Raw genomic sequence first — 24,963 nt, 5'->3', positions numbered from 1 at the left:
AAAGGGAGACAGGGTTGGAACGAGCGGCGGCGCGGGCGCGCTCCTCGGGGCGGTAAGCGCGCCCCAGGCCTGGCCTGGCTGCTCGGGAGCGCGCCCCGGAGGCCCGCCCTGTCTTCGTCCGGCGGGGCCGCTGCCGACGCGGCGGCCAGCACTTGCCCGCCCATGCAAGCGAGGTAAGCCGAAAAGGGGATGAGGGCCGGCCCCAGACCGCTGTCGGAGTGTGTGTCAAAGGATGGGATAGGGCGGGTCGGAGAAGTGGAAGCCGCCCCGATCCCGACCGCCACCCCCCTCCCCCCTCACCAAGGTGGCCCGCGCACGAGTCGCGTGCCAGCTGGCCCTACGCTGTGCGAAGCGCGGGAGAGGGACCTGGTGGTGGTCGGGGCGCGGGCGGGCTCCGGGGGACCGGGGCGGGTGTGTTCACTGGGCTCAGGTCTCCGCGCTTCACCTTTGCGCCCCATCCTTGGGCGGTCCCCCTCCCACTTTCCTCCTCCTTCCCTCTCCCTTGCCCCCTTTCCGCGAGCCGGGCCAGGCTCCGCCTCCCGCATTTTACCTGGTCCCAGGTGCTAGTCCGAGGGCTTTGCACCTCTGAAGGAGGCAACGGTGTAAATAGTGCCTTGGTTTTGTTTTAAGCGGCTACTGAGAACCTTCGCCCCAGTCCCACAAAAACTGCAGTTTTCACGCCCAGGCTCAGAGTTCTTGGTAGGGTGCTTGGGGGCAGGTTTGAAATTGAGATCTGTGTTGACCTTGTGTTTACCCGAAGCTTGTCCACCACGCGCAGTTCTGTCGCGGGGCGGAGTGAAGGGTGTGTGAGCCCAATACGGAAAGGTAAACGGCTGGTCCTTTGTATCCTCACACCGTGCTTTCTTTGCATTAGGATACATTTGAAAAACAGAAAACACACCAGGGAAATTTTTCCAGTTCTCCCAAATTTTAATTTATAAATCAGTACCCAAATGCCCTTCTGTAATTCTTGTGGCATCATCAGATTCTCCCCCATTTCTCTCCCTATAACATTTGACCCAACGTATAACAAAGTTAATCTTTTAGACTCTATAGGATTTAGCAATTACAAGAATATCACATTTGCCAGAAGGCCAAGTTAGAGTTTAGACAAATAACCGTTTTCTGTTTTGCTTTGGGCCTGATGGTTCCATAGAATTTTTTTTTTTTAAGCTTTCTCTCTTTTTTAGGCTTTCTCTCTTCAGTTGGAATATCTAGAATTTACTTTCTTGTTGTTTCTTAGCAGTCACCACTTAGAGGACTCAGCAGATGAATAAGGAATTCATCTTATTACCAGTGGCATTCAAACATTTGTGAAATTTAAGAATTGTAACTGCAGTTCTGATTCGTGGATCTTCAAAGAAAGTAGAGAAGGTAGGTGAGAGACGCAACAACATTTTGTTAATCACTCTTACTACTCTATGAAGATTATTCCTGCTTATTTTCAAAGGTTTCCTTAAATCATTAACCATTAAAATTTTAACTTTATTTGCTTGGCACTTAGACAGCCATACTTCCAGCTTTCCACTGTGAAAATACATGAGCAAAAGTAGTCTTCCTTACCAAGTCAGTGCACTTAAAGTTTTCAGTTGTCATTAGCAAATTGGTAAATCATTTCAAGCCCTGCTTCTCATCTAAACTGTCAGTTTAAACAATGAGAACCCTCAAAGCCTAAGGAGATACAACTCCAAGATGATTCACACATGCAAAGAATTGAGTGTTGTTCCCCATCCCCGTGGCTAGTTGTACAGAATTGATAAATCAACTCTCATTGTTAAATTGTGTGCTTACTCTGTTCTACTCTAAGGAACAACCCTTTGATATAGCTGCTTTCCAAATCAGAATACTGTAACTCAGAGAAGCTTAGTAACTTTCCTAAATCACACAGCTGGGACTTGATAAAGCTAGGATTTGCACTTGGCTAAATGTCACAACTGATTTCACAACTGTGTTCTTTCCATTGCATCACACAGATTAGTGATTTTTTTTTCCTCCTCTCACAACTGTGTGTGTTCTTTCCATTGCATCACACAGACTAATGTTTTATTTTGCTTAATAATAAACTATTGTTCTTTCTTCATTTTTGTCTTTCCTTTTGTAGGAGGAAACTCAGTGTTTTTCCTTTCATTTTATCTTTTTTGAGGTCAGTGAAAGTTGTCTAATGGGAGAAAGGATAGGAAAATTGACATCCTGGATTTAAAATATTACTTAATTTCAGATGGTACAATATCATTATAAAACACACTAGTACACTTATCTTGAGCACTGAGTAATGTATAGAATGGTTGAATCACTGTATCATATGCCTGAAACTAATATAACACCATATGTTAACTATACTAGATTTAAAATAAAAAAATTAAACACACAATTATCAACTCTTTAAAGAAAAATAAGTTATTAATAATTCTATAACATAGTGTTCTACCTATGAACAAATATTGATGCATTGACTTGAAATTGTACATGTTTAAAAGAATGCAGTTTGAAATACCCTTTTTCTCTCTTTGTATGTAGATTTCAAGATTTACAAAGGTGCAGGTTTGTGCAGATTTGAAGACGTATCTTATGAACTTGTAAAACAGGTAATTCGTCTTTTTATTCTACAAGAGGAACAACCATTTATGGACCATCTATGACAGTATTTCACTTATATTAATTCATTTAGTTCTTGACTAAACCTCTGTGAAGTGGGCATTATTTAAAACAGTTAATTGTAAAAGCTAGCCCTTATTATGTACCAGTAATGTGTTAGTTTCTTGTGCTATGTCAGTGCAATCCCTGTGATAGCTATGTAGCATAGTACAATAGAACTCTCCTATGATAATGGAAAATGTTCTATGTCTTCACCATCTTTCATGGTAGTCACTAGACACATGTGGCTTTTGAGCACTTGAAATGTGGCTAGTGTGACTGAAAGACTGAATTTTAAGTTTTATTTTAGTCATTTGTAATTTTAATTTAAGTAGCCACATTTGGCTGGAGGATACTGTATTGGAACATGGGGTTACTCTGAGGTCTTAGAATCTGGATAACCTAGAAAAATGGTAATACTGTTTACTGAAGTAGAAAAGACGTGAATCCTTTTGGGGTTTAAGATGAGTTGGATTTAGCTGTTTGTTCATTCAGAAAATATTTAGTGAGGGGTGCCTGGGTGGCTCAGTCATGAGACTCTCGATTTTGGCTCAGGTCATGATCTCATGGTCCGTGAGATCGAGCCCTGGATTGGGCTCTGCACTGACAGCTCAGAGTCTGCTTGGGATTCTCTGCCTCTTTCAAATAAATAAATAAACTTAAAAAAAAAAAAAAAAGAAAATAGTGAATGAGTGATTACTATGGGCAAGGCCCTCTGCTATGCTTAGGTAGTAGACTCTCTTATCAAGGATTTTATCCACTTAAAGACACTCTCCTTATCTGTCCTACTGCAGAAGATAATAGCCACGAGAGATGTGCAAATCTAGCGTTCTCTGAAGAAGGAGTGCTTATTTCCAGATGCAAAGAGATAAGGGAAGGTTGTGTGTGGAAGATGGTATTTGAGCTCCATTATAAAGAATAGGAAGGATGTGGGCATTCAAAAATGATTAAAGGGAGAGGAGGTTATGCTTCTAGAAATGAGATGGACATGATGTTGTGAAAATTACTTTTGCTAGAACACCTAAATGTTGGATAAATTATATTAGCCTTTAAATGCATAGCAGGCGTGTAGAACAGAAAGGAAAATGCCCAGGGCTAAAGGTCAAAGAGAGAGAGCAGAAACCAGAGTAGTAAACTAGCAATGTGTCTTTTGCAGGGAGAAGGCATTTGGCTGATAGCAGAAATGAAGCACAATTAGAGTCAGCTCATAGGCTCCTCTTCTCCCCACCACCCCCCTACTCCCCCCAAGGTAGAGAGGTATAATTCATACCCCTTTAACTTCTCAGGTATACAAATCCAAGAGGCACCATTCACAGGGTAGTTTGTGTAAATGTGTTTCAGGGGACGACCTTTCTCATAAAAAATAAAATGTAAAGATTTCTACTTGCAACTGTACAGCTCACGGCCTTGGAGAATCACCTTCCCCCTCATTCAGCCAGGATCCTCAAAAATCCACACTCAATGAAAGGTGGGCTAGGAAATGTATCTCCTTTCTGGCAAAGGAAGATCACAAAGAAATTTTCACCCAGGTCCAGGTGAGGGAGTAAAGCTCCCCCTTGAGAACCTGAAGCTACAGCGTCTTTCATCACTCAGATTCAGGGCTCAATTTACATATCTACATGGTCTGAAAAACCTGGCAGTCAAGAAAGTAAAGTTGGCCTAGGTTGGTAATGTGCCAGAGTGTCTGGCAAAAATAGTCATAGACCCTCCCTGGAATGATTCACCCTTTTTTTCTTTTCTTTTTTTAATGTTTGTTTATTTTTGAGAGAGAAAGAGACACACACACAGCATGAGCGGAGGAGGGTCAGACACAGAGAGGGAAACACAGAATCTGAAACAGGCTCTAGGCCCTGAGCTGTCAGCACAGAGCCTGACACAGGGCTTGAACTTGGGAATGGCAAGATCATGAGCTCAGCTGAAGTCGGACGCTCAACCGACTGAGCTGAGCCACCCAGGCGCTTCTGGAATGATTTACCCTTAACCTAAGCCTTTTAGAATTCTCCCAATTAAAATCATCCAAATACAAGTTCATGGTCAAAAACTATAAAACAGGTGCAAGGGGTGGTGGAACCAACAAATATGAAATTAGATTCCTCTAAGGATGTTGCATTAGAATTACCCAAAACATATTAATGTTCAAAGAGAAGAAAGGAGAAGAATTAAAGACTTTAGAAGCAGTTCAAACTTTCTAGAAATTGAGAATCATTATCCCAGAAACTTATGCCGGGGAAAGCACTATAGGAATGTGGCAAGGAATTGTCATGTTTAAATTGATGAAAAGCATTGATAGAATGTTAAAGACTCAGAAGGCAAAAAAAGAACAGAAAGAAGGAGATTATGATAATTCAGGCAGGAAATTACTCAAACCATGTCTATAATGGTGACTTCGGGGATAAAGGAAAAGAAACTTATTTAGCAAGATTTAAATGTACATATTTAGCAACAAGTCAGATGATCAGAGTAAATGACAAGTGAAAAATGGCTGAGATTTCATTGTTTGGAACCTCAGTCTGAGATGCGGACGCTAGTGTACTGGAGGGTTGTGTAGATAGGAGTTGTTCTTACATTGTTCATGGGAAGTACTCAATTTCTGTCCCTCAAACTATGAGAAGATACCCCTCCAAACATGAAATTATTTTCGCATACAGAGGAGTAATTTCTTAGAATTTGAAAGTATTTCTGTATTTATTTTTGAAAAGTAAATGCATTCAGATACATTAATGTCTTAAAATTCATTATGATTACTTAACATTCTCCGTCTGGAGTTGAAGAAAGAAAGTGGTGATGTGTGTTAGGTGTGTATTTAGGTGCTCTTTTTCTTCCCCCTGCCCTTATGCATGTAATGGTGAACAAAACAGTTCGTTTCTTCTGTCTCAGAATCTAAGGTTTAGTGAAGATAAAACCAAGCAAACTAGGAACAGTTAAGTGAGATAAATGCCCTGGTTGGAGAAGTAAAGGGTACTATTGGAAACAAAGTAGGGCCACTCAGCTGAAGCTGGAAGATCTGGGACTTGAATATGTATAGGAGTTAACAGGTGGTCATAGAGCTGGGGGAATGATAGCACTGCGGCCTGCCATCCAGACAGAACAGTGTACGTGAAGGTCTATGAGTGTGCAAGAGAGCATGACCCATTTGAACATCTGAAAGAAGTTCGCTATAGCAATAGAGCATAGTGATTGGTGTTAGAATGGAAGGCCTGAGTTTGAATTCTGTCTCTACTGAGTTCCAGCTCTGTGACCTTGCAGTTTTCTTTGTCTCTGTAATTCTGTTCTGAGGAGTAAATGAGATCATGTAATTAAGATGCTTAGTAACTTGGTGACACAGAATAGACACTGTGTTTACTTTTGTAATGATGATGAAGATGATGATAACTGGAACAAGGAACTGGGAACAAATAAGTAGTCAGAGATGAATTATGAAAGGTAAGTAGAGATCAGACAATACAAAGACCTTGTAGATCATGTTAAGGAGGAAAGACAATTTATAAGGGCACAGGGAGGCACCGAAAGATTCTTGTAGGAGAATTAGGTGGTCAGATTGGTATTTCAGAATTAGAAGGATCACTCTGGTTATAGGGTGGAGTCTAGATTGATCATGGTCCACACTAGAGAAGGACCATTTAGGAGATTATAACAATAATCTGGTCAAGAAACGATGGTATTTTGGGTAGAGTAGTGGCAGGGAAGATGGAGAGAAAGGGTAGATTTGAAGGATATTTGAGAGATTGAATAAACTTAGTACTTGATTATGTGTGGAAAGATGGGGGAGAAAGGATGTTTCTGAATATGGCAAGTGGGTGAAACTCGGTTCCGTTTACCGAGAAATTGAAAGCAAACAGGTGTTAGGAGATGGTATGGGGGATGATTTCAGAAGTGGGACAGCTCATGGTGATAAGTACAAGATTGTGGGAGTGGATAGCTAAAGTAGAAGAGATGAAATACTTGTGAATAATCTTTTCTAATTTGTTTTTGTTTTTTTTTCTACTTCGGAAGACGTGTTTGAGATGTGGTGGTTTCAGCAAGGTCTCAGTTTCCTTCCTTCTGCCCTAGTAATTTGGACAGCTGCTGCTTTCATATTTTCGTACATTATTGCTATAACACTCCACCATGTTGACCCTGCTTTGCCTTATATCAGGTCAGTGAAATATATCCTTTTATAGGAGACTGTTTCATTCACATTTTAACATTGAAGCCATTTGCAATTGCACCAAAAACCATAAGATACTTAGGAATAAACCTGACCACAGAAGTCAAAGATCTGTACTCTGCTTCATAGAACACTGATGAAAGAAATTGAATAGGACACAAAGAAATGGAAAAACATTTTATGCTCATGGATTGGAAGAACAAATATTGATAAAATGTCTATAGTAGCCAAAGCCACATTTAATGCTAACATTTAAAATTCAGATTTCATGTTTGACATTACAACAACCAAAGGGATATAAAAAGGAAGTTATGTTTGGTTCTTTCCATGTGATAGAAAAAATGTGGGGATGGAATTAGATTCACTTAGTGAACTAGTTAGTGAATTACGACATTCAAGTGTCTTGTTTTCCAAATAAGTACTTGAGGTTGTCTCGGAAGAGAGATGTGGAATTATTCTCTCCTTAAAATTCAAAAATGCTGCAAACAACAGTAATAGTATTAAAATGTAATGGTAATGGCAACTATTTCTTGACCCACTGTGTACAAGGTAATGTTTCAAGCATTCTTCAGGTCTTAAATAATTGAATAGTTACAATTACCCTTTGAAGTAAGAATTATTACCCCCATTTGAGAGAGGAGGAAATGAGGTCCGAGGTTAAGTTATTTGTTCAAGGGCACATGATTCAGTAAGTGATGGAACCAAGGTTCAGTTTGACTGGATAATTTGATTCTACCGGCTCTGCTCATAATCTTTATGACATGTCGTTTAGATCTTTCTAACACATTAAGTATCAACATGTATCAGTAATATTTTTGAAATTTCAAAACTAATAACGACGTTAGTATGGGTACTCAGTTATATGTGCTATGTCAGTAACTCTCTTTTTTCCCCAATTCTAAAGGCAATATATACTTATTCTAACAAATTTTAAACAATACTAGACTGCTTATAAAAGTAAAAAATGAAAGTCTGTTTCAGCCCTCTCCAGTTCCTGCCTGTCCAGAGGTAATATAATGGTTTCGTTGATTTCCTTCCATTGTTTGTTTTGTTGCTGTAGTTGTTTCACTTGTTTGTTTATCTCCTGAAAAGTAATCTTTCCAACATAGAGAATAGCGAACTTTTAAAGGATGATAAACCAAAAGCCTAAATTTACCTTTTAAAAATATCAAGAAGAGATCAGAATGTTACCATCTACATCTGTTCTCACAGTAGCATGCTGTGGAGTAAAAGATATCAACCAATTGGGTACACTTTGGGAAGATTTACAAAAACCAAAGATACTTTAGAATTTAAGGTTCCAAGTCTAGGAATAATCTGATGAAGAATCACCACCGTTCACCACTCTGCTAGCAGAATATGTAGTTTAAGGAGCCCGTTCATTCTTTAGTAACTCTTTAACGAGCATATATCTGTGATTCCTGAGCATCCATCAGCATTTTTACTTCCCCTTCGAGAACTTGTCTGCTTTCACTTTAAAGAGCTTTTAATCATTTAAGAGGCCACTGGGTTCTTCAGAGTTTCAGTTCTGTGATGGTACTGCATGTGACTTTCTGATAGACAGTACCCTAGACACTTCCTTTTCCATCCCTGTCATTCTGCCTTTTTATTTTCCTGCTAATGACCTTAGTAATATTACCCTGGGATCTTTCTCCAACATTCTAATATATCTAAACTCAGTAGTACTTAATTTTACTTCTCAGGCTCGTTTCCTTCATCTGAAAAATGATTGAGTTAGACTAGATGCTCTGCAAACTTCCTTTCAGCTCACACACCCTACCTGAAAGATTTAGTTGTTAATAGTCCCAAAAGACATAACCAAGTGTAAATTTCACTCCAAAGACAACTCCACTGCACATGTGCTTCAGCGGTTCCACTGCACATGTTCTCTTAGCGGTTCAAGTAGTGGACGCTCAGGTAGAATGCACAAGACTAGTACTGGGGCACGAGGAGAAATTATTAGAACTTCTGTATTTTGTTTAAATCTCAATGTTTAAATATATATAATACATACATTTTGAAGTTACATGATCAGATTTTTTTTTTTTTTTGATAGTGTATGATCAAAATAATTTGATGACCTCCGGGTTGGGGCATCATGCTGATGAGGTGATGGACTTGGCTCTTTTCACTTGTGGGCCAGTTTATGTCATTCTGATGCAGAGCCAAGGAAGGAGTACACTTAGCCAGTCGTCTTGGAAATGCATGCTTTTGTTTACTTATGGAATAGTTCAAAACCGCATCACTTGAAATACAACTATTATGGATTATTATGGATTTTTTTTCTGATTATAAGAATATATATACATTATTTTTGAAATTTTGAAAGGTAGAAGAAACTAACAAAACCACAATCTCCACCTCCTGAAGATGATCAGAGTAACAAAATCTTTTGTTTCTGAAGATACATTTTAGAGTCAGAAGGAACAATACTTAGAATTGATATTTGATACTTTAGTTTTCCTGAACTTAACCCAACTTAACTCGCCAAACCTTATTGATTCCTTACCAGACACGAGTTTCCATTTCGTTTTTAATCCCATTACATTGTGTTAGTTGAGATCCTTCTTATTTTCAAAAGAGACTTTGAAAGTCTTTGTCTTTTTCATCTTTACTGTAGTTTGAAGGAAGGGAAAGGAAGTAACATTTAATACGCATCTCCCCTGCGTCTGCTACTTCGCTAGATCTTCACATGTATGACCACAGTTTCATTTCCTCTTGTTGGTCTGACGAGGCTGGGAGGGAATTAATAGCCCCATTTTGCAGATAAGGAGCAGTCAGAAGGACTGAAAAGAGCATACCCAAGGTGTTGCAGTAAATGGTGGGTGGACTGTTGATCTGGATCTGTGTATTCCACACTGCCCTGAAACACAGGCATGTAAACCGATGCATTGCAATACATCGTACTAATTGATTTCGATAGAAGTCTGGACACAATGCTTTGTGAGTCTGCACTCTGCTAGAGGAGTTGGCTAAGGCTATGGAGGGGAGGGGACTCAAAACTGGTCTCGCGTGGAAGCTCCAGGCGGGCAAGGGCTTTGTCTCCTTTACTAACCACTGTATTCCTGTCCCTAAAATACTGTCTGGCACTTAGGAGGTGCTTGATAAATGTTTTTTTAATTAACAGGAAATGATTAAGTATTAATTGAATTATAGGCAGCATCAACAACAGATGCCAAAAGACAGAGTTGTGAAAGAACCTGCGGTGTTAGGGAATGAATATTCTGGTGAGACAGATGAACACACCTGCCCAGGATGGAAGTCAGGAACACAGCCCTAACATACCCAGCATGTGCTTTTGTTTGTGTGTTTTTCAAATCATTTTCTGTTGATTTCTGTTATGTGAAAAAGAAATAAGCTAAAGCGATACGAGAAAAAGTGAACCAGGTAGGATATTGTGAGCTCAAACTGTCATGATCGCATAAAATTATATAAGAGCTGAACTTACAAATGTATAAAAAGACAAAGGATTTGAAGTAACCCTGCTATTTTTTATTCTTTAGAAAAAATGCACATGTATACCTAGTGTGAGAAATCCACATACCTTCTTTTTTTTCTTTCAGTGACACCGGTACACTGCCTCCAGAAAAATGCTTGTTTGGGGCAATGTTAAATATCGCTGCAGTTTTATGTAAGTGATGGGAATTATTTTAAAAATTGAAATTAATAGCTAAATTAATTTCCTTCTTTAAACACTACTCTGTTGTTTTACTTTCTGTTTACTGGAGGGACTGTTATCACTAAATTATTGATCGCAGGTATGTTTCTTTTAAAAGAAAAGCAATTTCTAAAAATGCTAAATTACAGAAATCATAAAACATATCTATGAAGCTATTTAACTTCTCATCCAAATAGAAGTTGTAAAGTACAACCAAATATTTCTTGAGGCCTTAAGTGGATTTCTTAAGGAACCAGTAGAGGACAGAAAGCTGTAAACACACTGCTCACAACTAACACCAACTAAATTCGTTTGGGATAAACAGTTTAGAAGTTTGAGAGCAGCAGTGGAACCACGTTTTGATTTTTGAATGATGTTCTAATGCCAAAAGAATGGAGTTCTACTGGATTTTACATTCCTGTTTATTTTTTTGAACCAAACTTCATTAATGATTTACTAAAATATTTTTTCTCTCAGTTTTGATTGTTTTAAATATTTGCATTCTTCCATATGATATTTATTACTTCAAAAATTGAAGTCAAGGAAATGATTCCGTGCATAGAAATTCTTCTTATGACTAAAGTTTTCAAAAACTTGTCTACAAAAGCATATCTCTGTTTCCTTTTCTACACTTCTGAGATCTTTGATAATATTTTTGCCATGGAAAATTTGATTTGATTTGACTCTTTTGACTAATAAGGATAGTAAAATGGGTTGTTGTGTGGATTTTCCCCCTGTGTAATTGACTGCTATATCTCATTGAGCCAAATTGTAATAATTTGATGAGAGTGAGGCAAATCATCTTTTAGTGTTTTGTTTTGTTTGCCTAGACTCATTTTATCCATATTTTGGCACTAATTACTTTAGACTTTAATGCTAATCATATAGAATAGTTTGTGTTTTATATAACACTTATTAGACATTTTCAGAAAACATCAAACTTCTCTCTTAAGTTTTATCCTAAATATTTGTAAACGTGAGGCCCACAGGAGGCCAGTGCCTTTGAGTCACACAGAGATATTACTAGTTCCATAATGCAACCTTAAAAGTTCTTTGAAATCAACAGCTATTTCTGCTTTTTGTTTTTTCTCTTCTCTCAAATAAAATGTAAAAGGAAAATCTATGATATATGACCTTTGTTAACTGTTGGCAACTTTATTCCCTGGTTATTTATTACTTTGTTGTCATTCGGATTATCTCTTCCCAGGCATTGCTACAATTTATGTTCGTTATAAGCAAGTTCATGCTCTGAATCCTGAAGAGAATCGTATCATCAGAATAAACAAGGCTGGCCTTGTACTTGGATTACTGAGTTGTTTTGGACTTTCTATCGTGGCAAACTTCCAGGTTTGTGCCTTAGCCCAGCATAGGTATTTTCCTGAAGTACCTAAATTAATACATGTTAAAAAGGAAACCTGAAGCATTCAGTTACACACTGTTATTGTTTCTTTGCCTTGACAAAGTAGAATCCCCTACCATTAAATTATTTGGCCTTCTTAGAGATCACTACATATACAATTAGAAAAATTCATTCTCAGTAAACTGCTGAACACCTATAAATTATTCTGACCTTTTAAGGATTCACAGAACTCTTTATTTATAAATTATCCCTTTAAGGGTCCACAGGACTCTTCATTTATTAGACTCTTTATTACTACTTAGTTGGTGATTACTCCAAGACCAGAGAGAATTGATATAAATTATAAGTGACCAAATTATAGACTTAAACTTAAAAAAAATATGCCTGACACCTATTTTGTATTTATATTCTTGTTAAGACGTTCCCATTGATCACCTCTCTTTCTAGGTGTTCAGCCCCTTATATGAGTAAGTAAAGGGAGGATATGGAGCTCTTCCAGCTTTTTCCTCAGGGAATTCTCAAAGTGGTAGTCAACCTTCATAAACATTTGCCAACTCTTCACATTCCTTTCTATTGACATTCTTTCAGCCACATCCTGGGCACATTGTGTCTTTTGATTAATCTCTCTACAGTCTTTATGAAGTTTCAGTTTAGACGTTTGATGCCCTATTTATACACACTCATCATACAAATATACTTATAGAGGCATATTCATGCATCTAGTGTAGTTATTTTTGGTTGATGGATGGCTTTCCTCCCACAATGATTTAAGGCCTTGACACTATCCTTCTTTGAGCTCTGCTGTTCCCTAAGTCCTTAATGTCTTCTGCAACCAGCTGGCTGAAACAGTCAAAGAGAACATGCAAAAACCACACCTGCTTTTTACAACTTTAACGTTAACTAGAATTAGTCACATCATTCTAGTAACATGTATTTGCTAGACACAGGGGTGCTAGGAAATGAAGTCTTGCTGAGCATCAGTTCCTGGGGCAACTCTAAACCATGGAAGGGACATACAATTTTTGGTGGACAGCTACCTAGTTGTCTTTGCCACAAATAGGGTCCTGCCTTCCCTGATCAGTTTCTTTCTTTATTTTTTTAATTTACTTTTATTTTTTAAAATGTTTATTTATTTTTAAGAAAGAGAGACAGAGTGCAAACAAGGGAGGGGCAGAGAGAGAGGGAGACACAGATTCCAAAGTAGGCTCTGGGCTCTGAACTGTCAGCACAGAGCCCACTGCAGGGCTTGAACCCACGAACTGCAAGATCATGACCTGAGCCGAAGTTGGATGTTTAACCGCCCAAACCATTCAGCAACCCGCCCCCCCCACCCACCCCCGTCCATCAGTTTCTAAAGCTCAGTGTTTAAAAATATGTTTTGGAAATTTGGAAATTTTTAGTGTATGGATAGTGATTCTTTGCTCTGGTTGTCCCTTGATCAATTTAACAATATTTGTCACCCCCATGTGGGAAAATGAATCCCAACCTGACTTCCACACTTAATTTGTTACTTCTACTAGTAACTAAAATTTGTTTATGCGATCCAGTAAATTCCAGTGACAGTTCCTGATTGCACTCATACACACTGCCTTTCTACCTTTATCTCATTCACCTACAAAAACAGTTGATATACTTTTTTGTTGTTGTTTTCAGCTTTCATTCTAATTTACTTCATCACCCGAGCCTTATAATTTTGAATCAAATTGCTTTTTCTCTCTTGGTCACATCTCTTTTCATGCAGCTTTGGACCTATTGAATTTCTTCTACATCCTTCCTTGATGGCTTCATTGCTGGGCCCTGTTTATAAGCAGACTCTGTAATAGTACCCAGATATCCTTCCTTCCTTTCTCACATAAACTGTTACTGCTTATTTTAAGTGGTGAGTGCATTGCCCCCTCTTCCCACTTCTCTCTTGCAAAAACAAACTCTAGCTGATTGATACAGGAAAAAAAGGTCCACAAACCAGATGTTTACAGTTCTAGAGCTTGACTTGGAAGAGACTCTAGCACTGTGTTTTAAAGTAGGGACTTATGGGTCTTACCTCTTAAACATGTGTTGAAAGCATCTGCTTCTGTCCATTTTCATCTCCACTTCTCTCCCTACCATCTCCTTCTCAGCCAGTTCAGATTTCATTCTCTCTCATCTGGACTACTGCCATAGTTGCCTGAATACTTCCTCTGCACTCACTCTTGCAAGCCTTTCATTTAATATTGCTCCGGTATAATCTTTTGGAGCTATATATACATCCTACTCTGTTTCTCTGTACCCCTGCTTAGAGCTGTACAGCTCCAAAGTTTCATGCAAAGACATAGAATCAAGAGAGAAAAAGGAGTTTGGCAAACTGCCTGCCAAGCTGCTTAATTAAGTCAAAGGTCTTACATGATCTGGGTGCTGTCTACCTCTTTAACCTCGTTCTGCATCATTCCCCTTCTTTTTTTTTTTTTTTTTTTTTAATTTTTTAATGTTTTATTTAGTTTTGAGACAGAGAGAGACAGAGCATGAGCAGGGGAGGGGCAGAGAGAGAGGGAGACACAGAATCTGAAATAGGTTCCAGGCTCTGAGCTGTCAGCACAGAACCTGACACGGGGCTCGAATTCACAAACCGCGAGATCATGACCTGAGCTGAAGTCAGACGCTCAACCGACAGCCACCCAGGCGCCCCTGCATCATTCCCCTTCTTAATGTCTTCCCTTGTACATAACACTGGACTTTCTTTGTTCTTTAAATAAGATAAGTTATTTCACTCCATTTCATGTTTCCTTTGTTGGACATTTCACAACCCCAAGCCTAAACAGATCGAGGTGTCTTAAAGATCTCAGTGCACGCTGTAGTTCCTCAGGGAAATCTGTGAATAGACTTGCTTCTGTGTAGTTTGAGTTTTCTTTGTATTCTTTGTGTTCTCTAAGCTCTGGAAACAAATTGCTCACAGTACTTCTTACAGTCTAATTTTATATCTATGGTTTTTAAAAATTTTTAGTTGATCTAGTTCTCCATTAATTGTAAGCACCATGGGTTTGTTCACCGTTGTGTATATTGCATATTTAGCACCTAACATAGTACTTACCACCAACATGTTCTCATTGTTTAGTAACTTCGTGAAGAGGCTAAGGGACTAAGCAGGATGGCTAAAAATTCTCTTGTGATTATTGTGGCCGTCTATATATTTTTATTATTTTTTTTAATGTTTATTTATTTTTGAGAGAGAGAGTGCAAGCGGGAGGGACAGAGAGAGAGGGAGACACAGAATCTGAAGGAGGCTCCAGGCTCTGAGCTGTCAGCACAGAGCCTGATGTGGGGCTTGAACCCACAAACTGTGAGATATGACCTGAATCAAAGTCAGATGACCAACCAACTGAGCCACCCAGGCGCCCCTTTTGTGGCCGTCCATATATATATATATGTATGTATGTATATATATATATTTTTTTTTTTTAATATATATAATTTATTATCAAATTGGTCTTGATACAATACCCAGTGCTCATCCCAAAAGATGCCCTCTTCAATACCCATCACCTACCCTCCCCTCCCTCCCACCCCCCATCAACCCTCAGTTTGTTCTCAGTTTTTAAGAGTCTCTTATGCTTTGGCTCTCTCCCACTCTAACCTCTTTTTTTTTCTTTTTTTCTTCCCCTCCCCCATGGGTTTCTGTTAAGTTTCTCAGGATCCACATAAGAGTGAAACCATATGGTATCTGTCTTTCTCTGTATGGCTTATTTCACTTAGCATCACACTCTCCAGTTCCATCCACATTGCTACAAAGGGCCATATTTCATTCTTTCTCACTGCCACATAGTACTCCATTGTGTATGTAAACCACAATTTCTTTATCCATTCATCAGTTGATGGACATTTAGGCTCTTTCCATAATTTGGCTATTGTTGAGAGTGCTGCTATAAACATTGGGGTACAAGTGCCCCTATGCATCAGTACTCCTGTATCCCTTGGGTAAATTCCTAGCAGTGCTACTGCTGGGTCATAGGGTAGGTCTATTTTTAATTTTTTGAGGAACCTCCACACTGTTTTCCAGAGTGGCTGCACCAGTTTGCATTCCCACCAACAGTGCAAGAGGGTTCCCGTTTCTCCACATCCTCTCCAGCATCTATAGTCTCCTGATTTGTTCATTTTGGCCACTCTGACTGGCGTGAGGTGATATCTGAGTGTGGGTGGCCGTCCATATTTAAAGAGATCTAATGAGATTTGAAAACTCTGACTAAAAAGATACAAATTTAATTTCTTTTAAAACAACTGTGTATGATAATATTCAGCAAAACAAACACATATGTCCTCAATGCCTACTTAGAGGAATTTTTCCCCTCCTAGGAAATTTACCCTCAAGGAAACTTGGAAGGGTCAAGTAAGCAGAAATCTATGTTAATTTCATAAGGCTGCCATAACAAAATACCGTACATCAAGTGGCTTAAAATAACAGAAATTTATTCTCTCAAAGTTTAGGAGGCCAGAAGTCTGAAACCAAGATGTTAGTAGGGGTGGTTCCCTTTTGGACACAGGCTATTCCATGCCTCTTTCTTAGTTTCTGGTGGAAACCAGTAACCCTTGGTATGCGTGGCTCATGGCATAACTCTATAATATATGCCTCTGTTGTCACATGGCATTCTCTCTTCCTGTAAAATTTATCCTCAAGGACACCTGGGAGAGAGGATAAGTAAGCAGGATATTAGTTCCTAAGTTTCATTAACTGCTTTTAGGTAAAGTTTACAGATATAATCAATATGTAATTTATAAGTTCTTTATCAGACATTGGCTCCTGACCACACATAATCTCTGTAATTTTTCTTGTCTTTGTCAAAAGATAAGTTTTTGTCTTTGATAAAGGATATATTTTTAAAGAGGATAAATGTGTCAAAGACTTTTATTTAACTTATTAACTCATGAGAGAAATACTAGGAATTACAAATCAGCTCAAAAGAGAAGTCAAAGTACCACACATTTATTGTCAGATAAGGAATGTAAAATAAATTTATGATGCAAAACTGGCCATTATTCACAGGGTAATAATTAATAGCATTCAAAAGGACACAGTTTGCATTTATGCAGATGTGGATTATTTGTATTACTATCAGTGTTCTATAGGTTAACTTCTGTCTCTGTACATAACTTTTTTTTCCAGGTACAGAACACTTTAATCTAGCATATGCAAGGAATAGGTCTATCATTGCCCTTTCTAGTAAAATGAGTATAAAAGGTATAAATACCCTCTTTTCCATAAGTGTGAGTTTCTGTGACTTTCAATCAAGTTTCAATGCATTTGTGCAAAAGCATTACATAAAATATGCCCAAAGAACAATGGTTATAATAAATATGAATAGAATTCTCTTCTGTTCTCTTCCTTTACTCTTCTTCCCTGTGAACAAATATAGAACTATTCTACACCTCAAAGGATGGTTTGTTTCATTTTCAAAAGTCGTATGCAAAATATTTACCTATGAATTCTAAGCTACACATAGCTTTATTATTACAGAAGTTTTCTGTGAAAAGTAGCCTCATCCAAGCCAAGTAAAATTCACATTTGTGTAGAACTATACCCAGAGGCTCTAGCATTCCATAGGAAGAATGCTGTCTGACCTATTTCAAGATCTTTTGCTGTTTCTCTGGTCTCAAAAATATGACAAAATTTAATGTACAAGCTGAAGCACTGCCAGTTAAATATTCCTGCCAGTTTTATATTCCTTTATTATAACTATAAAAATATAGTAATAAATGTTCTCCATTTTTTATTTTTACTTTTTAAGTCACAGGGTTTTATTGATGGGACTGTGTACTCGTCCCAGATGGTCATCAATCAGGTTCTATCTCTAGCATCATCACAATATGAGAATATTTTTAAGGGGAAATGTTCACCCATATTCCTTCTCATAGCCCTAAAATAGTTAATTTCATTTTTGTCTATATTTTTCCAGCCTTTATCCATACATACAGATAAATTCCCATATGAAGATAAGATAGTACCATTTTGTTTTATTTTTTATTATTTTTTGTATTGTTTTACAGGTGCTGAAGGGTTTTTTTTCTGTTACCCAAAGTGGAAACGACAATGCATTTTTTTCCCTTCTCAGTACTCATAACTCATTGCCAGTTATAACACCGCAAACTGGATCAAAGTAGCCTTTTCTCTCCAAAAGAAAACCAATGGCGTTGCCAAAAACGTTATCTTTTACTTCTTTATACTGGAAACTTCCTGTAGCTTCAACTAAGAAAGTTGGGTTCTGTATTTGTGAATTAGCACAGTTGACTGAAAGGAGGGGCCCAAGCCCTACCTCTTCCCTCTTGCTACCCCGTGATGCCCTCCGTGCCAGATGCTGTGCAGTGCCTTCCCAACCACATGAAATACAGACAGTGCCAGCTTCAAGAATTAGAGGGGCTCAACTGAAGGTCTTTGTAGGATTTTTGGAGAGCCACTCTTGTCACTTTTAAGCAGAGGGTATATGTAGTAAAAAGTAAAATGTAAATGGATACCAGTAAGAGTGAGGTAAAGGGGGAAAAATTATAATTTATGATAATCCCTTGTATACTTTATCAATACCAATCAATTAGAGCCAAGGTGGGGTGTTTAAATTTTTTGAGACTTTAAATTGCTTTTGATTTAAATTGGGTTTCAGTTGAAACTCCCTCCCTCCAGCTTTCCAACCTGCTAATCTCCCTTTGTTGTGCATTACTCTTTTTCTATAGTCCTTATCACCATCTAACATACTATGAATTTTACTTGCTTCTAAAGTTTATTATTTATTGTTTTTGCTTCTTCACTTGAATATAAACTCTGAGGGCCAGATGCTTGCCTGTTTTGTTCACTGATATATCTGAGTAGTTAGAACAGTGCTTGACACACAAGAGGCACCCACAGAAACATGGTATTCAATGAGTAAATGAACAACTACTGTCATATTTTCAGTAGTGGCATATGAATAATTTGGTTTACTGTAGTCCTCTGGCTTATGCTGAGTAGTCTAAGAGAGAATTACTTCAAGAACTAATTTTGTAGAATTCGCAGTATTTTTGCACTCAGTGAATGTTCTATTGAAATCGCTGGCTTGTGCTTTTAAATATTGTGTTGGTAATGTGTTTTGAGTTTACCTTATTTACTTATTTCTTCTTTCTACCTCTTAGAAAACAGACTTTTTTCCTGTACACATATGTGGAGCTGTGCTCACCTTTGGTATGGGCTCGTTATATATGTTGGTTCAGACCATCCTTTCCTACCAAATGCAGCCCAAAATTCATGGCAAACAAGTCTTCTGGATTAGACTATTGCTGGTTATCTGGTGTGGAGTAAGTGCATTTAGCAGTATCCTTTGCTGTAAAATGTGGCTCCACTTGGAAGGGAATTGAATAACAGAATTTAAGTGAACACTGTTGGCATATTGTAAGCAGGTCTTTTGTGGGTGAGATTCTTGGGTTAGTAAACTAAAAGACTTGAAATGTGAAATTCAAATTTTACATAAGACCTCAGTAATTGAACTAGGAACAAAGCTGATGTTTAGCCTGACCATACTCACTTCAGACATCTGAAGGATGAGTTTATGTCCTTGAGAACAATTATGGAGGATAGTACTGATTTACTGAGCAAAGGGGAGTTGACTCTACAGACCATTTCATAGTAATCCTCCAGGCACATTTTAATTTTCACTACTGCTATGTGACATCTAGTCTTTAAGAAAATGGGTTTGGACCTTGGTAACAAATGTATGAGTAATCCTTTGGGACCTTTAAAGTTATTTTTATTTTGAATGTAATTTAAATGCACAGGTCTTGTCCGAGATTCTCCTTGACTTACTTTTTTTTATAGTGCTGACTTCCTCATCATTGTTGCACAGTGGCAATTATGGCAAAGATGTAGACCAGAAACTCCATTGGGACCCCGAGGACAAAGTAAGAGCTTGGAATCTACAAAACTTAGTTTTATATTAAAGATGACTAGTTTGGTTGGTTTTGATGTATTCTTTTGTGTCATCACCAAAAATGAAACTTTTTCAGTAGAATAGTCAATTCTGTTAAATTAGGATTATTTACTATGTATGATTGAGTTTGTGTAGAATTACCTGTGTTATTCTCTCGCGTCTGATCAGTGAACATTTTCAAGACATGAAGAGAATCGTGATGGCAAAGAGTTTTCTCAGAAATTGTCTCTCCTAAATATGGATGTAGTGTACAACATACCCAACTGAGATCTTTTATTATTAGAAATCGTGTTTTCTGAATTATTATCTGGAAGTTTATTATTATGGACTCTACATTTGGGTTCCAGTATACTGGATATCTGAATGGAGATAGCATCTTTGATCCTGAGAAAAAAAGTGGAGGGACATATACTAAATAGATGATAAAATAAGTTCATCTGTTTTCACAAACCTCTCAGTGGCATTTCATTTTAAGTTATTTTTAAAGAATTAGCCCTGGATAGGACATGTTTATAAGAATGAAAGAATGGAATAATTTATTAGATTCTTTCAGTTATTTTTTAAAAATAGTTTTTAATGTTTATTTACTTTTGAGAGAGAGAGAGACAGAGCATAAGTGGGAGAGGAGCAGAGAGAGAGGGAGACACAGAATCCAACTAGGCTCCAGGCTCCGAGCTGCCAGCGCAGAGCTCAACGCGGGGCTCAAACTCACAGACCGTGAGATCATGACCTGAGCTAAAGCTGGACGCTTAACTGATTGAGCCACCCAGGTGCCCCATTCTCAGTTATTTTTTTTATTGTATATATTTTTTTATTTTAGAGAGAGATATATGAGCAGAGGAGAGGGACAGAAGGAGGGAGAAAGAGAATCCCAAGCAGTCTCAATGCTCAGTGCAGACCCTGACCTAGGGCTTGATCTCATGACCCTAGGATCATGACTTAAGCCAAACTCAAGAGTTGGATCCTCAACCAGTTGAGCCACCTAAGAGCCCCTGGATTCTCTTAGCTATAATCCATATATTATTTAATGCTCTAAAAATGACACCACGTTTACCATGAGCATTTTTTACCTAAACATTTTTAGTGACATTTAATGAATCTTATGGTTGTGGGAAAGGCAGTAACTTCCTGATCATAGAGAAGTTCTCCTGTCTTAGTTCTCAGATGGAAATTTTATTTGCTCTGGATGAAATTTACAGTAGGTAAATCATTTAGGAGGAACTTTCTAATGTCTGTCTTTAATTCTCGAGCTAGGTTCAATAAATTAAGGATTGGGTTTTTTTCCACAGAAAGTTCAGATATGGAATTATTTATAAAATATAAATGGAATTAAGTTTTTAAACAAATCCTAATTTAGATAGTTTATATTTACAGAAGAATTGTGAAAATAGTACAGAGGGTTCTGTGTTATCAATGTATTCTATACCTTCCCCTTTTATTAACATCTTTAATATAGCATGCTTGTTATAGTTAAACTCAAATGGACACATTTTTAACAAAAGTCTATAGCGTATTAAAATGTCCTTAGTATTTACCTGATGTCTTTTAATTTTCATAAGGCAGATTGGATTATAAATTTTATGGGTTTTTTGAGAGAAATTATAGATTATTTGAATGAAATTTCACAGAACGTTCTTTTTTTTTCCATTGTCACTCAAGGGTTATGTGCTTCACATGATCACCACTGCAGCAGAATGGTCTTTGTCATTCTCCTTCTTTGGTTTTTTCTTGACTTACATCCGTGATTTTCAGGTAAGAAAACACAGCGTTAGATTTATGCAGTCAAACTTCCTGCAGGTGGAATAAGAGAAGTTTCTATAGGCAAGTCTCCAGCCTTTTTGAAAATTAACTTCATAAGCAGCAATGCCAGAAGAGAAACGACTCAGGGAAATTGTTTCTGTGTTTGGAGAAGTAGTGTATTGTTAGTAAGGTATTCAACCTTGAAAATAGGGCTGTAGAACAAGTAAATTTGCAGAAACTTTTTCACAGAATTTTCATCAACTCTGCCTACGTTTCCTGATTCCTCCGCCTACTGATTCCTTTTAGAAACCAAAGAAAAATGAAGAACTTCTGAGTAGAGAAGCTTGGTTTTCCCAACTCTGTTGGTACTACAGTTGATACCTTTGTCAGTATAGCATCTGTCTCACTCTTGTTACTCATTAGAATTGATTTACATCCTCAATCCCATAAATGTTCCTCAGAACATATCGAAGATGTGATGTTGAAGACATTGAAGATGTCTTTAAGGAACAAACATCTATATATAATTTTCTTTTCTGTTACAGAAAATTTCTTTACAAGTGGAAGCCAATTTACATGGATTAACCCTCTATGACACTGCTCCTTGCCCTGTTAACAATGAACGAACACGGCTACTTTCCAGAGATTTATGATGAAGGGATAAAACATTTCTGTGATGATTATGATTCTCAGGGATTGGGGAAAATGTTCATGAAAGTTACTTACTCTGCTCTGAAATTTTCAACCAGTTAATCAAGGCTGACAGTGACTTTGATGAACACTGATAAACAAGAGACATAAAGCCGTTTGATAAGTTATTTTAAAGGATATCATCAAGAAGAGCATGGGAAAACATTTATGCCTATACTTTTTTTTAATCCCAGAAAATAAAACCAAAGGACTACAACATTGTAGATTTTTTTCCTACTTATGAGAAACAACCAGAAGTGTACCAAGCAGTCTACAAAATCCAGCCTTTCATATTTTCTAAATCATCGTAAAGCGTGTTTTGTTTGGAGCACTTTTATAAGAGACATTTTCCAGGACCCCGGATACTCAGCATTGCTCAGCAGCTCCTTCAGAATTGGGTTTTGAAGTAATAGTTTTACCATATCACTACATTTCTTACAGTCTTTATAAAATTTTTTTCTTCTGGAATCCACTTATTAAGGGGAGCAGACTTGAATTCATGTAAGCACTTTCATTGCTTAGGCTTTGCACAAGTGATTCTGTAGGTGTTGATTTAATTCCTGCCATAAGGCCAAATACTATGCCAACTAGTCTGTCACACATCCTTGCAAGAGGTTCATGAAGCTTAGTCTCTGAAATGGGATTTTAATCACTTAATGCATGAGAGAAGTAGCTATAGGTAAGTTTACTTCAGTTGTGATCTACACAAAACAAGGGCTAGTGTTCATACATAAGGCTGAAACGTTGTGAGTAATAGCAGATATGATTAATAGAAGTTACCACAAACTGCTGTCAAGAGCTTCTTAGATTTTCATTTATATAGAAATTATAGTTATTTGTAAAAGTAGTCTTGAATGAGCAAATACTAACCCTTTTAAACAAGGTGTGATCTTTGTAGGAAGGACAAAATCAATCCACAGGGGGGAGAGGGGGAGAAAACTAGGTACAAAATAGTTGTGATACTTGTATCCACAAAAACAACTTTCTCTCTCTCTCTGTCATGCAAGTGATTGGATAGCTTCTACTTGGATCCATATCTGTGCAGATAAAGAATGGTTTACAGATCCCAGAGAAAATTCAAAAGAAGAAAATGATCATCCAGAAGGTTCCCAGTGACTGGTTCTCAAAAGAATCTTTGAAGAAGATTCACAGGGTTTATCATTTTAGAAGAAATGATTCCATGGCCAAAATAAAAGATGGTGACAAGTTTAACGTATAAGAGGGAGCACTTTAAAAGAAAATGGTTATCTGGTGGAATTAGAAATCTCAATTAAGAATAAGTTTCTAGATATAAGACTGTGTAAATAATACTGCTGAAGACTTCTGAGCTAATAAGACAGAAAGTGGAATAAAATACTATTTACAGAGGTCACACAGTAGTGACCATGGGAGATACTTCAATAAATATCGATGCATTGAAATTTGACATCACTAGAAAAATATTTGGATACAAACCATGAAAAATTTCTTTCATGCCTCTGAAAATCATAGTGCAACCACACCTGAGAAACACTGGTGGGTCCTGACTCCTGTACATCAAGGAAGCTGAAATTCAAGTTGTGAAGGACCACATATGGTGAGAGGGGGATTGATAGAATCAAAGTTTATAAATTACATGTGGCGAGGATGACACAGGAAGAACTTGGACTTACAGGTCTGTACTAGAATATTAGGTTTAGAAATATGCACTAACACATTAAATTCTTATAAAACAAAAAGTTACTTCAATAGTATTTTAATCCCATTATGTAACTTTTACTCTTAAACATAACAGAGGGTGAAAATGTTAATTCAAAAAGGGATTATAAATAGATTTTTGAATGTGTGTTTATCCCTCACTTGCACTGAAGTAATGGAAGAGAACCACACCCTTCCTTAAAATATGACTTGCCTCCAATGTCAGTACAGAAGCTTGTATAAACAGATAAGGCATTCCTCCTCAATTCAATCAACGTTCCTGTATTGAATATTTAGCTTTAAGGATAGAAGGTTTTTAAGCTGACAAAATTAACAGATTCTATGAACTGAATGTATTTCTTTTTTGTTCTGGATACACAGCAAAACTGCATTTCCCAGCCTCCCTTTCAATTAAGAATTGCATGAGACTGAATATTAGCCACTGAAATGTAAGTGAAATGGATGTGTTTGTTGTTTTCATATTAAGATTCTGAAAAAGGGGAATGCCCATCCCCTTTTTTTTCCTCTTTCCATTCAATGGATATTATTGATGATAAGATTTTAGGAGATGGCAGAATCACGTGGTAAAAGGAACCTGAACTAGTCCACTTCTAATTTTAGATTTTAGAAAATCAAACAAGATCTATAATTTAGGAGCTCCATTTTTATCCATCCCAGTTACTGAGATTATATTTTGCTGGAATAGTGTCATATGTTGTAAGTGCTCAGTGGATTTATGAAAGAGAAAGAACTTCTCTTATCTCTTCTGCCTTGTCCTGTATAGACTCACTGTGAAATGAAGTTCAGTAAACATTGGCTTATCTTTATAAATCCGTGATTTATGTCTTGCTTCTTTTCAATCAGCCAGATTGCTAGTTTTAGAAAGGATGTACTCACTTACTAGGAAGATAAGAACATAGAACAGAACTAAAACAGGAAAGATCTTTCTGAGGCGTTGTGACTGTAAGCAACTGTATCCTCCAAAAGGCATGGTAATTTGAGAGAGAGTTCACCTTCTCAGGAAGCCTCAGTGGAATACAAAGAGAAAACCTCAAATTCTAACTTATGCCTTTGGAATGTAGTGCAAAGAGAAACTCCACATGTTTGGAAAGCTGGCGATTTAGCTGAAAAACCAAAGGTT

General features: G+C 37.5%; 1 protein-coding gene across 7 annotated transcripts; it reads left to right on the top strand.

Annotated features, from left to right (window-relative positions):
• The first annotated feature begins 58 nt into the window (after nucleotides 1–58).
• Nucleotides 59–24,653, top strand: DRAM2 (DNA damage regulated autophagy modulator 2). Of its 7 annotated transcripts, none has more exons than XR_006221794.1 (11): nucleotides 114–173; nucleotides 1,244–1,374; nucleotides 2,518–2,585; nucleotides 6,628–6,769; nucleotides 10,345–10,412; nucleotides 11,647–11,786; nucleotides 18,925–19,102; nucleotides 19,604–19,686; nucleotides 21,375–21,467; nucleotides 22,001–23,721; nucleotides 24,204–24,653. XR_006221794.1 is itself a non-coding variant. In XM_042998165.1 (10 exons), exons 4-10 carry the CDS (start codon nucleotides 6,639–6,641, stop codon nucleotides 22,106–22,108), a joined length of 801 nt encoding a protein of 266 aa, XP_042854099.1. In that variant the 5' UTR covers nucleotides 59–173; nucleotides 1,247–1,374; nucleotides 2,518–2,585; nucleotides 6,628–6,638; the 3' UTR covers nucleotides 22,109–24,271. The 7 variants fall into 7 exon arrangements, 4 of the variants coding, with proteins under 4 accessions (XP_042854099.1, XP_042854100.1, XP_042854101.1 ...); XR_006221793.1 differs by having other exon boundaries at nucleotides 22,001–22,646; nucleotides 23,153–24,271; XR_006221792.1 differs by having other exon boundaries at nucleotides 22,001–22,824; nucleotides 23,153–24,271.
• Nucleotides 24,654–24,963: the final 310 nt, after the last annotated feature.

This window comes from Panthera tigris, chromosome C1 (assembly GCF_018350195.1).
Source record: "Panthera tigris isolate Pti1 chromosome C1, P.tigris_Pti1_mat1.1, whole genome shotgun sequence".
Classification (NCBI taxonomy): Eukaryota; Metazoa; Chordata; class Mammalia; order Carnivora; family Felidae; genus Panthera; species Panthera tigris.
The sequence above is the reverse complement of the archived record's forward strand: the minus strand, read 5'-3'. Positions and strand labels throughout refer to the sequence as shown.